At 46.3% G+C, this 14,712-nt stretch overlaps 1 protein-coding gene across 1 annotated transcript; it reads right to left on the minus strand.

Moving 5' to 3' along the window:
* Positions 1-259: 259 nt before the first annotated feature.
* On the minus strand, positions 260-13,158 carry bicra (BRD4 interacting chromatin remodeling complex associated protein). Its single transcript, XM_063907729.1, has 15 exons — positions 13,101-13,158; positions 10,474-10,519; positions 10,331-10,376; positions 9,750-9,815; positions 7,455-9,503; positions 7,105-7,293; positions 5,409-6,035; positions 4,821-5,013; positions 4,624-4,721; positions 4,102-4,236; positions 3,945-3,994; positions 3,705-3,853; positions 3,524-3,618; positions 3,324-3,429; positions 260-3,235 (listed from the first exon to the last, which is right to left on the minus strand). Exons 2-15 carry the CDS (start codon positions 10,512-10,514, stop codon positions 1,461-1,463), a joined length of 5,619 nt encoding a protein of 1,872 aa, XP_063763799.1. The 5' UTR covers positions 10,515-10,519; positions 13,101-13,158; the 3' UTR covers positions 260-1,460.
* Between the last annotated feature and the right edge of the window lie 1,554 nt (positions 13,159-14,712).

The following is a 14,712-nucleotide window of genomic DNA, read 5'->3' on the forward strand; positions in this document are numbered from 1 at the left end:
CTGCACTTCTCTTAACTCCTTCATGCCTATGTAACATGTTCACAGATGTGACATATTTTCCTCTCATCAGTCGAACCTCTTTCTCCTCCCAACTTCTTTGAACCCCATGAAGCGATGAAGCACACAAACCAGCGCTACTTTTCCACTTCCATGCACCGCCTGCTGGCTGCCTGAGAACTCCACTATCGCCACCATACATAATGCTCAGTCATCATTAGTCATGCTGATAGCTGGACAAATGACTGGAGAAGTTGCAATGTTTCATAAAAGAAGCAAGGTTTAATTTACAGTTTTACTAAATGTACATTTCTTTTTAAAAAGTGTCATTATACACAATAAATACAATACAAAATTAATCTGTAATACTATACTTCAAATTCTCTTACGGTCTTTTTGTACATTATTATTGTTCCTTTTTTTCCATTTCAATGCTTGTGCTGTGTTTGCGTTGGAATTGTCCACCAGGCTTTAAAAAAAAAGAAAGAAAGAAAATAAGACACACAGATGGGAGGTACAGTGGCAGGGAGATGAAACAGACTGGCTGAGGAGACAGAAAAACTACATTTAAAACTGGCCCGCCCCCTGCTGACTGAAATGCACAAAGTCTGAACCATAGCCACAGGGAGGCAGGTGTGTGTGGAGGTGCGTTCTGACAACAGGAAACCAGAAAAAATCAACTGGCATCAGAAACAGAAAAAAAAGTTTCCATACAACCTTTCATAAACATCTACAGTCTGACTGTACCCTAGGGGATTTAAAATAAGAACACATCTTATAACATTGTTTTCAAATTGATTTCCTCACCATGTTTTACTTTAAATCGACGCAAGGAGGCCAATTGATTTTTCCGGAGTAGTTGCCTTGTGTATCAGAGCCTTTGTGTCTAAGGAAATGTATTTCTAATAGAGGTGGTCTGCATCAATTCACTATGTATCTGCAGGGCAACCTTATCTTTCTGAGTCAAACTTAGTTAGAAATTCAAGACACTGCACATGTTTTGACAATTTTCTTGTATGCATGTACTCAATTTTCAAGATGAAAAGGACTTTCTAACTGTTTCAATGAGCTGCTTGAGACACCTTTCAAACCAGGAGACGAACTATGTGAATCAGAGAATGGAAGGAATGCATGGATACTGAATGAGAACAAAGAAAAGATCTGAAGTGTAAAAGGAGAGGGAAAAATAGCGAACATCATCCTGTGACAAATTCATCTTGTTACTCAAGCTTGAGAGCCGAGATAACACATACAAAATACTGGCGCCTTCACTTGACAGAGCAGTTTTACCTTTGACCCCCGCTACACCGGGCTGTGAATGACAGAGACATGTCGGGACAATTCAAATGGGCAAACAAAGCAAACACAGCGTGGCAGAGTAGTACAGTGACACTGTTTTCACTGCCTCCAAAATCTGTCTCTCAGAACCCCCCCCGTCAGTCTGGCCTGGGGCTGAGGGGCTGTTATCTGCCGTGAGTCTGCGGCACCAGGCTGCCATTGTGACCGCGGCCACCGACCTGAGGGTGCTGGGCCAGGGAGGAGGACGAGGAAGCGGAGGAGGAGGGTGGTACTGAGGGTCTGTGGGATGAGGATGCCGAGCCCCCCGGGCGCTGGCTTTGGTGTGACCTGCTGCCCCCCCCTTTAATGCGGGTGGAGGGCTCCTGCTGCAGGTTGAGGATGCTGTCAATTGCACACTGCAGGTGCTCATTCAGAGAGTCGTCGGGGGGGCTGCCGCTGGAGAAGCTGGCGTTGTCCATGTCGGGGGAGTCCGACTTGCAGCGCTTGGCAGGGAGCAAAGAGTCCCGTGTGAAGGAGGACTCAGGGGAGGGAGGCCCAGGGGCATGCTGGTCCATTCTGAATGTCCCCCCCGCCCTGTGTCTATTCTTCCCGCTCGCCCTCTTGTATTTACTTACATCAGTCTCTGGGTCTGTGTGCTCCTCCCCTCTCTCCTTCGCCCCCTCTCTGTCCAGGGCCGTCTGGAGGTGATGGTGCTGCGTGGTTTTGATGCTGCGGTTAAACACCTCGTCCATCTCCTCCAGCCCCTGCATTGCGCTCCCTAAACGGCTTGTCTCGTGGCTGGACTCTGTCTCCCTGCCTCTCTTCTCCACCTTCACACTGGCTATAACTGTCCGCTCTGAGGGAGGGGAGGAGGCCTCGCGCGTGGGAGGGGAAGGCGTGGGTTTTGGGTATGACAGGTTCTCGTCTCCTCCCCCTGGGACGCCAGGTCGGACTCGGGGACTGATGTTTTCCCGGTAGGTTTTTCGAAGGGGAAGACGGCAGGTTGTCTGTGAAGGAGGGGCCGTGGAGGCAGAGTTGTGTTTGACCCGCCCCTGGTCGTGGTTGTCCAACGTCCCGTTCATTTGTGTGGCGGAGGAGGAGGAAGAGGAGGAGGAAATGGATGACGACCAAGTATGAGAGGAAGACGTAGAGGAAGATGAGGCTGTGGGGGGAGCGTTACTTCTCAGAGGGTTACACTGAGTTATTGACGGGGGGAACGAGGAGGCAGTGGAAGCAGTGCAAACGGGCGGCTGAGTCTTGATGACTGAAGGAGGGGGGATAGAAGCAGGGTGGGACTTTGGGTGGGGGACAGCAGCTGCGGCTTGGGGCAGGGTCGGCGGCTGGGATGTGGACTGGCTGCTCTGCTTGGGCTGAGGCGTGTGCACGGGGTCTAAGGCGGTGTTGTGGACCACCTTGCTGAACCCCGTCTGATCCTGCTTGATCTTCAGCTTCAAGCCGATCTTCCTGCGAGCCTCGTAAGTCTTCATCGGCGGCTTGCTGGTTCTCTGCGGGAGAGCATCGTCGTCGTCGGCTGCATGAGCTTTGGAGGATGAAGAGGAGAAAGAGGACGAGGATGCTGGGGTGCGGCTGAAGGACGAGCTGTGGCCGGATGGTTCGGAGAGCCTGCTTGCTGCAGCCGGGGGTGCGGGACAGCTGCTGGACCAGGACACCGAGGCCCCCCCTCCGCCGTGCTTTATGACTAGTTTGGTAGGGGGAAAAGGGGAAGCAGAAGGGGCGGGAGGAGGTGCTGGAGCTGCAGCAGGAACTGGAGCTACAGCAGGAGCTGGGATTGGTGCAGAAGGGGGGTTCGGGGTGATGTTTGGCAAAGGGGCCGGAGCTGCAGGTGCTGGAGCTGGAGCCGGGACAGCAGCTGCTACACCTCCGCCCGCTGGAGCAGAAGATGATGATTTCTGTTGGGATAAAACGACACTCTCCAACATGCGCGCGTTTGCCACAAACTCTCTGCAACGAAAGAAAGAGAAAGGTATCATCAACACACACTTCACATCAGGCAACCATGAGAGGGGACCATGGAACTGGGAGGGTACCTGGTCGCTCCTTGGCCAAAATCCTGTCTTGACTCAGCGCGATCTTCTCCTCCTGGATGAACATCCGGTCGATCATGACCATCTCTGCCGAGGGCCCCAGTCTCTGCTCGGGTTCAAACGCCAGAAATGAGTTCAGCATCAATCCATGACATAGAGGCGGCAAGAAGGCATGTGGGGAGGATGCTGCTTTATAAACTTACTTTTGACTCTGCGAAAAGCAGGTGGCGATACTTATCCAGCATGGCCTGAGTCCTCTTCAGGAGATTGCAGGAGACCGTCTCAAACTCATCATCCACTGTCGGAAGAAGCAGGACAGGTGTGAAGATCATGAAACTGAGATTAAACTGTACACTGCATCTACTAAGGCTCCGGGGGGGGTACCTTTCTGATAGTCTTGAGAAGAGTTGGCGGTTCCCTGGTAGAGATGGTAAGGCAGCAGGCTGTGCAGTGTGTCCTCAAAGGAGTGAAAAGCAGCGCTGTAGTTTGGGTGAAGCACTGAGCCCTGCTGTTTCCTCAGCTGTTCTAGCATCCTGCAGAGAGGAGTATAAAAGAAACAATATTAAAACAAAAAGACAGTATGAGACAGTGACAATAGGACGTTAAAACGCGAGCGGCACACACCTCGCTTCTTTGCTGGGCTCGGCACTGAAAGGCATCTTCAATGTTGGAGTCTGCAATGTGAATAAACATTTAAAAACAACAGATTCCAAGCTGAAGCTAAAACATGAGAGGCAGTCTGTTAGGACTCCACTAACATGCAGTGACTCTCGATCTTTACCTGAGTTTGTACAGGAGCTAGGTGCTGTGGAGCAGGCATTTGAGTCAGACTAGTTCCTATCACCTGGATCTGCATCCCACCTTTCCCAAGAGTCATCCCTCCGACTGAGCTGATCACCCCTGGCTTTGGCTGAACCTGAGGGGGATATCAAAAGGAGGGTTAGACACAGAGAGAGTACACTGTTTAAAAACATTCTAATAATACATACAAATACAACAAAGCATATTTATTGAAATTGCAAAACAGCTACCACATAATGCACCATGCATGTGCCCGGAGAACTGTGACCATGATTTAATGTTCAAAAACCTATATTATTTTTCTCATGCTGCCTGTGCCTCAGCACCTCTTTTTACGCTCTGTTTGAAACCAGAGCCCAGTCTGCGTCTGTGAGAGAAACCCCCTCTGGAGGATTTTTACCTTTGCAAACAATTTACATACACAAATTCCTATAAAACACACTAAAGGAAAGAGAAAACCCCAACTGGCATAACAGGGCCCCTTTAAGCTGGATGGCTGTACCTGTGCAGGCTGTGTAAGGCTGGCAGGAGTGACAGTCTGATTCACCATTGCTCCAGCTGGCCCTTGGGCTCCTGAGAATACCTGTAAGTCACTTGATGCTAAAAAGAAGAGAGAGACAAGTGTTACAAAACAGAAAAAAACATGGTGGTGTGTTCAGGGTCCTGTCGGTATGCGTCAATAGTGTCCATTTTTCTAACCTGTAGCAGGAGTTTTGACGAGAACCGATGTGGGCTGCAGCACCGAGAGCAGCTGAGCCGGTGAACCGGTGCCAGCTGATGACGCGATCACCACTTTATCGACAGGCACGTCTTGCTGGGAGCTGAACTGACTGCTGGCCTGGGACTGGGACTGAGCCGCCTGCTTGGCCTGCAGTAGGATGTTCTGCTGAACCTGCAAACACATTGGGACCGTTATCTTCCACTTGTGTAGATAAAGCGGATTCGGACAAACAGTGTGTAGGAGCCTGGAAGCATATCAGATGTATTCACCTAAAAAACAACTTATTGGATGTTTTTGCGCTTTTTCGGTATATTAAATACATTTTGATTTTAGAAAATAATCACAACCATATAATGTATAACATTCTACTATAAAAACACTACAGTAAAATTATTTTATATATTTATATTTTATATTAGAGTAGATTGTCTAAATGCAGCAAACAAGCTAACATTTTTAAATCGCACATTTTCTACATGAGAAAAAGTAGCAGAAATGCAAAATATAAGATACAGATTCCATAACATCCTTTCAAAAGGAAAGGTGGAGGGGAACTAGGAGAATACCTGGTGTAGTTTGTCCAGCAGCTGCTTCTGCTGTGGGGAGGGCTGGGCGATGCCTGACAGGGTCTGAATCTGCGCTCCGACTAACTGCAAGTGATGCTGCTGCTCCGCTGTCAGGCCCTGGATGGGAACCTGGGCTTTAACCACAGCAGGGGCAGAAGTGCTGACAGGAAGAGCCGTGAACTGGTGCTGCGCAGGGGGTGCGGGGGGAGGAGGAGGCTTGGGAGACTGTGACAGAGGAGGCATATCTTGTTGGTAGGGGGCAGGCTGAGAGGCAGGTCGGGGCTGAGGCTGGAGCTGAACTTGAATATGTGCCTGCTGCAGCTGGCCCTGTGGAGCGGGTTGGGGGGACTCTGCCATTTGGTTGTGGACGATAAAGAGCTGAGGGTGAGGCGAGGGTGTGCACGAGCGAGAGGGTGTGAGAGACTGGGGCTGAGGCTGAGAGGGAGGGCGCGACTGCTGTTGCTGTTGGTGGTGGTGCGGGGACTGGATCTGCTGGCTCAGAGTGAGAGGAGAGTGGGAAGGTTGGGGGCTGACGGCCACGGGGGGCGCTGTGGCGTGAGTGGTCAAGGCCGGTGAGGGGGACATGCCCTGGATCTTTAGGGACTGCTGATGTCCACTGGAGGGTACCTAAAGAAGTGGGATCACAACATTTGGATATGCTTATTTAAATCAAGAATACACAGAAGGAAACCACACACACACACACACACACACACACACACACACACACACACACACACACACACACACACACACACACACTTAATAATACAATAAGATGGAATTATCGCCCAACCCCGATACAAAATGACACAAACATGGGTAAAACAACACCAAACGATACAAAAGCAAAGAGTTAAACTTTCACAACCAGTAGTTGGTGAAGTAAAAGTCGTAAAAGCCTACAAATTTGTTCTAGCGTTTAAGGAAAATTAAACGTACAAAAGGAGCAATGATCATTTGGCGAGGCAAAAAGGAAACAGTTGACAAGAAGCAAGGAGTCTAGATCTGCGGGCCTGTGATGGAGGAGGAGGGGGTGATCTGAAGACTTCAGGGACTGGGGTCTGGGGAGCATGAATTACCATGTGGGGGTCATTACGCTGGTCAGACTGCGGGTAACAAGGGGTAGGGGCACTGTAAGCACATGAGGTTTCTAAAGGATAAGTGCAGGGCTGAGGGATGAGGTGTTATTGGTCAGGAATGCAGCAGATGAAGGTGAGCTGGTTGATTCTAGCTGAGGGTTAGTAAAGAGGGGAACGAGGGCCCCTGGCACCTTGGTCTTTGTTAAAAGCATGAGCATGGTTTCTGTATTCTGTTACAAAATACATAGGGTAGAATGGATGAAAACAAACGTAATTAGTTGAACGAATTTAGGTAGGAAGAAAAAGGGCTCTTTGGCCAGTCCCACAATCTTTAGAGATGCATACAGCTTAGCATTAAAAAAGCACAAAGTACAAATGGACAAATGGAATGATCATGCCTTTACATGAAACGAAGCGATGCTAGAGACACACAAAAGGCGGCAAGCAAGTCATTTTCTGAGCTTAGTAATTGCATTGCATCCGTGAGAGCTATGGAAGCGGTGAGTAATGCAGAAGAGGAACAGAGCAGTGACGGGGAAAGGGAAGAGACCCTAACACTGTGGCGGCAGCAGCAGCAACAAGTGGGCGGGGCTTACATATAGGGGCATTTCTACCTGCTTTACCACTGCTGTCATGTGGGAGGGGCCGGGGGAAGGGCTGTGGCTCTGACCCACCCATGAGTCAGTTAATTGGCTGTCATGGACAGCGGGGGCCGGAGCAGTGACGCTGTTGCTGCTGACGATAACGGACGCTGGTACTCCCACAGAGGGGGTTGACTCATTTTCTGTTTGGTGGTGCTGCTCCTGATAGGAGTACATTTACCATTTCAGGACGAAGGAGGGGGGGGGGGGGGAGGGGATTGGAGGGAAGGGGGGATAAAATAGGAAACCAAAGAGGTCAGACCAGGATATCACGCCGTGCATGTTATTTATTCTTTAGTGAACACAGAGCGGAGGACACTGACCTGCTGCAGGAACATCTGCAGGGATTCCTGGCTCAGGATCATGCTGGAGCCCTGGTTGGTGAACAGTAACCTCCCTGGACTGTGCTGAGCCTGATGGGGGACCAGCCCCACTGCTGTGACAGGGGAAGAGGTGGACACGGACATGGACGGAGAAGACGAGGGAATTGTGGTAACCGTGGACACTGGTTGCATGGCGAGGATGGAGGACTGCGGTGCATGCTGCTGAGCGGGATGAGCCGCCTGGTCCGTTGAGCTACCCAGCACAGTGACACACTCTCCAGGCTGGCCTTGAGCCATGGTTGCTGCTCCTGCGCTGCTGGGGACCCCCCCCGGCTGAGGCTGCAGGGCCGGCTGAAGGCTGACCGCGGGGCTCAGCCCCTCCACCTGACTGAGCATGGTCAGGGAGTTCTGGATGGGCATGCCCTGTATGACTGTCTGGCCATGACCAGAGACAGTGTGAGTCTGCGTGTGGCCACTCTGAGCCAATGAGACAGGCATCTGAAAGAGGGTGGGGGTGCCCATCTGGCCCGGCTGAAGCTGAATGGATCCAGAGAGGATGTGGGCCCCAGGATGGCCCTGTGAGGTCAACATCTGACCCAAGTTTATGTTCTGGTTTGCAGTTAAAATCTGGTTTGCAATAAGCTGTCCACCGGGGCCCTGGCTGGTTATGATGTGCCCCCCAGGGTGCTGAGTCAGGATCTGCCCACCTGCCTGTAGCTGTGGCAGGAGAAACTGGTGGTTCTGACCTTGCAGAACCGTCTGAGAGGGAATAACTATGCTGCCTTGTTGGTTCAACAAGTGTACGCTGAGGGGCTTGCCAGACTGTTGTGCTGCCTGCTGCTTGAACAGGGTTTGTTGGAACTGAGAGCCCGGTGTTGTGGTCTGAGTACTCAGGACCACATTGGAGCCATGCTTCCCCGTTAGAAAGGCTACATTCTGAGCAGCAGAAACTGGAATCTGCTGCAGCCCGAGAGCCTTGTGAGCATCATTTTGCAGGGATTGGGGAGATGGCTGCTGCTGCTGTTGTTTGAAAAGTTTCGGTTGGATGGCTCCCCCCTGAGGGGGTTTAGGCTGAATGGGTGTTGGTGTGCGCTGGATGATCACGTTCTGCATGATTTGGCCGTGATTTTGCGTATGGGGACCAATTCCTGAACTAAGAGTGGTGCTGCCGAAGCCCAGAAGCCCAGCAGGAGCAGCCATAGCACTGCCACCGCTGCTGTTGGTGCTGCTGACACAAACAGCTGGCCCATTTAAAGCTGGAGATCCCAAAGTGGCTTTGTTGCCTTGGATCAGAAGTCCACCCCCGGAGCCTCCAAGTCCGGGCTGAGAACCAGCACCTGATACATCTGGCCCAGACTGGTGCAGCTGGTAACCACCCATGGCTTTAGCCAGGATTGGCTGCCCAGACTGATTGATAGTCATGACTGTGGGCTGACCCACAACCTGAATCTGTCCGATACCCAAATGTCCAGGCTGGCTCCCGTTAGGAAGAGTTTGGAGACTTGAAATGGGTTGAAGTGTCACATTTCCCAGGCCAACAGGCTGCATAAATGGCTGAACACTAATGGCCTTGTTCATGACCTGGGATTGGAGTTGAAGGCCCTGCTGGGCAAGCACTGACCCCAGCATGTCAGCTGTAGCATTGGGAGGTGCAGCAGTGGTGCTCGGGGCTGACCCAGGAAAGATCGCTGCCGCTCCCCCAACACCTATGCCTACACCGACAGCAGCACCTCCGGCCCCGGAGAGGCCGGCATCAGGTAGTGTCTGCACCACCTGCGTAAGGCCTGGAATCCCAAAGGAGCCCAGGTCCAGCTCCCCCTCGGCCTCCTGTAAGCTTTGCTCTGTGATGTTGGCTTCAGCCAAGCTCTGCTGCAGGATGTCACATGGCTCGTGATTTGTCCCAATGCCATTGCTGCCACCGTCACCACCTGGGGATCCTCCCAAGATGTCATCATCCTCCAGGAAGTCCAGGTCAACGCTGACTCTGGGTAGACCTGTCGGCTCATTGGCCAACAGCTGGACTGCAGGCTGGACCTCTGGAACATGGCCCTTGAAGGAAATCAGGAAAAAAGTGAAACCAGGCGGTAGATACAGTTGATTGCTAGATGTGATGGCGAGGAGTTTCACTGAGTTGACACAAAAATGCAGAATTGAAAACCCCACAGAACCGTGTTGTTGCAGCAGATCAAAGCTTGTAGAGTGTGGATATGTTAGTGGAGAGGGAGGGTATTTGGAGATGCATGCTACATAGATGGATCGGAAACAGAAGGAGGAGGATTGGGGGATTTTACTCACCCCAGTGGCAGAGAAGAACGAGCTGGAGGGGTCACTCGAACCATCCAATAGGTCGTCAGTGTCCAACTACAGACACACCCACCCAGGATAGGACAGACAGAAACCAAAGGCACCCAAACCAGCAGGCAAAAGCCACCAGGACAGAGAAACAGACCATCAAACAGAGGAGGAGGGCAAGGAAAGGACAGACCAGAAAAACCCAGATTGAAAAGAACCAGTGAAAAGATAAGCGACAGAGGGCAAAACGATAGGAGTAACACGGAGTCGGGAAGCGTTAGTATTAGCATTTCTCAATTTGTGAATAAGCCTTATAAAAAGGGAAGGCAGGCTGAAACCATAAATGGTGCAATCAAAAAGCAAGGGCATCGATTAAGCAGAGGAAGCCATAAAAAGGGATAAATGAAAGCAGTGAGGGATCAGGGTTTCAGGGTGCACAGATGTGTAATTAGAAAGTGACTTGCGTACACAGTCATGAGAGCTCAAACTCAAATGCACACAACCAGTACTCCTCATCACATCAACTAAAAATCCCTTTTCTTGATCTTTATATCACTTTCCAAAACATGTTTTCTCATACTCACATGGGTCTCAGATCCATGAAGAAAGTCATTGAGAGCTTCTGGGTCACTGCAGGAGAAAACAATGTTATTAACCACAGTTCAGGACTAAATGAAAGGAGTGTGACTGCTCAAACTTATCTTGCAATGTGTCAGTGACGACTTACCAGATTACATCTAGAAGGCACCTGCCATCTTCATCATCCATGACAACTGTTAAAGATGAAAAATGTTTTAACTCCAGTAGGATACAATAAGATAAGAATTACTTTATTAATGCCAAACTGGGAAATGTTTGTGTTGCAGCAGCATAATACAATTCAAGGCACAGAAAATAATTAGAAATAAAAAAGAAGAAATAAACAATGCTAAAGTGTCAACGCCTCAAAGAAGAAATAGAAATAAAAATAAACTGGACTTAGAGAAAATATGTATAAATATATACAGTTGACTATGAAACTGTCAGACAAGTAAACACTATTGAAATCAACAAAATATAAAGCAGGATATTATATACAGTAAATAATAGTGGAATGAATGGAATATTAAATAAAGTAAAGTCTAAACATTTGACAATATATATATATATATATAATAGAGATATACCTAAAGATACTATTTGTTCTGTAAGAAGTCATTTTAAGAAGTGCATTTGACTTAAAAAAAAAAAACTTTTAAGAATTCAATAATATTTTGAACTATGTGTTAACAGATACATTTCTATATTATTATTATTATTATACAATATTCTGTAAAATGTTGGCTCCCTATTTAGTTATTTGGTTGTTATGGGGGATAACTTCTGATTTATAGCTGTATTTTGACCAGAGCTGGCCAGGTCAGATGATCAAGATCCACTATAAAACTCCATGACCTTTTTCAAATGCTTTCAAATGCTTGAGTGTCAAGGACACGTTTTCTGTCGTTTAACATGACCAACGATCATTTCATAGTCAAAAACCTAAAATAAAATTTGTTGGAATAAGTTCTGCACAATTTTCTTATCACAGATTTTCAGCATGTATAACTTCTGTTTAGAATAACTTTTATCATATCTTCTTAATAAAACGTGAGATGCTACATTTATCCCCCCCTCCAGGACACCCTTTCTGCACTGTGCAGCTCCTTCAGCGACAGGCTGCTTCACCTGTGGTGTCTCAGAGAGATACCGTAGGTCCTTCCTTCCTGCAGTGGTCAGATTATACAACCACCACGGCCCTCGGTTGACCCCCACACACACCGACTGTTGAGATCTTGTTCAATAAACGGCAATGTGCAATATAGACACTGTTATGAACTACTGTGCAATAATCACCACCTTCAATCAGAATCTGTAAAATGTCTCAACACCTTACATTACACATGTCACTAAGTTCTGAAGTTGCTGCTCATCATTTTCTTTAGCCATGGATGTGTACATGCTTTTTTTTCTAGAATAACTAATGTATGCTTTTCTTCTATATAGTAATATGGTAGCTTATTATGTGTTATTGGATGCCTTTTTTTTTTACCAGGCATTCCACTTTTGCTGTGCCAAATGTAAAATTCCCAGTGGGACTAATAAAGGATTTCTGATTCTGAATCCTTCAAGTTGCTTTTGTTATATAACAGGTTTATTAGTTTAAATAATAATTGTTCAAACTCAACCAGTGTCCCAATGTAGACACTTGGAGCTTGCAGTGGTTGTTTTAAGGCAAGGAAAGTACTACACTGACACCTTTTTATATGAATAATATTGTAAACTTAAAAAATAAAACAAAAGTTTCGATTGTTAACATAAACCCATCTTCATCTTGTAAAAAGTCATGTTTTCATATTTTCACTCAATAAAAAGAAACATTCTAAACAAACCTGTTGTTATGAACTCATGAAATCAAGCAGCAATTATGTTTGCAACACAGCGAGAAGGATTGCAATATACAACAAACTGAAAACGCGCGGTTTTCACATAGCCTGGAAAGATTAAGAGTCCGGGCTATCGCTTAAATTACAAACAAGTCTAAACAACTGTGCATAGCACTTGTAGTAACACCTTAACAACAAGTAAACAAAATGTCCATTTAACCGCGGCTGAGAGCAACACATCCCCAGTTGCCGCTCTAAAAAGGCAGCCGATCGTAGCCATTGCTCGGTCAGAGCAGCCAGTGCGCAGGATATGAATGGAGACACTGCAAGCGGCTTGCTACCAGCTAGCTGCTGTTTTCAAAGAGCTTTTGCATGCATAATTTGCCGATTCTTAACATTGCACAGCATTAAAGCCCAACGTGACTTACTTAAGACTCTAATTAAATAAAACGCTTGGTTTCAAAACCTCGTTTCAACTACATTTCCAGCATTTTGATGCATCAGGGTTGAATTTCGTTAGCATAGCTAGCTAGCTTGCTAAGCCAACCCAGCTATCAACAATATTCAGACGCACAGCTAGCTTGAGCCTTTGACATTCAAAACAAACCACCGAGTGACATTATTTTAACAATAACATTGCTCAGCGGCAGGACAACTCCACCGAGACGTGAAAGTACTGTTTGCTCAGAAGTGTGGACGCAATTGCGTAGCGAGCTATCTATCTCTGCTTCCAAGAAAAATATGAGTAAATGTTGGAATACTCTGGGATGAAGGGGGTATGCTTGGGAATTCGGTGGAAAATGACCATGTTTTCATGACCGTGCAGCTATGTGGCGTTTCGGTTGTGATAGCTGTGCAGTTAGCGGACTCGCTATAGTACCCGAATATTGCAGCGTTGATACGGTTTTTCGGATAAATAGAGAAATCTCTACATTTGTAACAAACTCACCCGAGACGATAGAGGTGCAGGCAGCGCGGGGTCTCCAGGACAGCCTCGCACGGGCTGCTGTACAGGACCCAACTAGAGACAGGAAACAGGAGACTTCCGTTTTGCCTGATCGAAATCCGTGCCTCCTCTGAGTGTCTTATCGACATGAACCTTACTTTCTTTAGTGTTGCGCAGGTAAATCACTTACTAATCGTACAAATATCACGATAGCAAAGTACTTAACTAAAAGTCCTGCGCTCAACACCTTACTTAGGTAAACGTATTTAGGCTAAAGATCTAAAAGCGACTTCTACTTCGTCAAAAGTAATGTTTTCAATATGCGGTAATATGTTCCCTTTCACTTTTTAACTATTATATAGGAGGTCTCTGGATTGTTATTATTATTATTATTATTATTATTATTATTATTATTATTATTATTATTATTGTTGTTGTTGTTGTTATTGCTTCGTTGGTTTGTTAAGCATCTGTACTGATGTAGAAGTAGATCATACTTCCACATATATACTTTAGACTAAAGGCTTGCACAGTTTTAAGTCTATTTTTATTCAATTAAATTCAAGGGGGCTTTATTGGCATGAAAGTTAAAAGAAACAATGTTGCCAAAGCATCAAAATACAAAATAATGACACAACATTACACTGTCAAATTAGACACATTTTGGAACGTTGGAAATCTGGGGACTTTTCCTCATAATGACTATCATGCTCATGCTTAAAATCATCCAAATACTAAAAGACTGTCTTTGTTTCTGGTGGAAATAGTGCTGTAGTCAGGACATCTTGAGCCAGATGTTATACTGGAAAGTATTAAAAGTAGCCTAATACCATTCTAGTTTTATACTTCAAACCCATAACATCTCAGATCTGAGGCAAATACTTCACTTTTTAGTCCATCACATGTTAGCCTTGGTTACTAGTAACTTCATATTTTGATATTAAATACAAAATATAAATCAACTAATGATGTTATTATGAATTAGCTACCAAGCACTATATTGAGTAATTAAAAATAACTCCTTAACCAGCTACGTTATTACGTCTCTTTTAACTTTTTTTTTTTGTAAATTGGTAACCACATGCCCATATTTTTGATTCAATGTTACACTATCAGTAGTGGAAATTAAGTATTGTAATTAAACAATGTTAACACTTAATTTACTTAAATATTTCCACTTTATGCCGTATTTATTTTCCACAATATTGTGGCAAATTTAGCTTTTTACACTACTGTTATTTCCTAACTATATTTAATTGTTGCTTTTCAGGTTCAGATTCATAATATACAATATTACCAACAATAAAACATGATCTATGTCACCAAGCTACCTAGCAGTAGATAAAGTTTGTGAAACAAGGTCCTTTTATTTGACCAATTTGAATTGGCGTACACACCAATGCATTACTAATGATAATGCGATAAAATAAAAGGCTATACATTATTTTTAAATGGGATTTTATGCACTGACTTTTTGCCCACTTAGCCATTATCACGATGTTTGTACTTTTCTCACGTAGTATTTATTCTCAGTTCATAAAGAATATCTCAGTACTTGTTCCACCACTGTTAATCTTAGATTGATGGAAGCCCGATTTTCTTCACAGCACCTGAA

This window comes from Eleginops maclovinus, chromosome 18 (genome assembly GCF_036324505.1).
Source record: "Eleginops maclovinus isolate JMC-PN-2008 ecotype Puerto Natales chromosome 18, JC_Emac_rtc_rv5, whole genome shotgun sequence".
Lineage (NCBI taxonomy): Eukaryota > Metazoa > Chordata > Actinopteri > Perciformes > Eleginopidae > Eleginops > Eleginops maclovinus.

Coding starts and splice junctions, on each gene's coding strand:
- bicra (XM_063907729.1), bottom strand. CDS start 10,514: ATGGATGATGAAGATGGCAGGTGCCTTCTAGATGTAATCTG. Junction 10,377..10,473: donor TGCCTTCTAGATGTAATCTG/GTAAGTCGTCAC, acceptor TTTCTCCTGCAG/TGACCCAGAAGCTCTCAATG. Junction 5,014..5,408: donor TGCTGGACAAACTACACCAG/GTATTCTCCTAG, acceptor ATGTGTTTGCAG/GTTCAGCAGAACATCCTACT.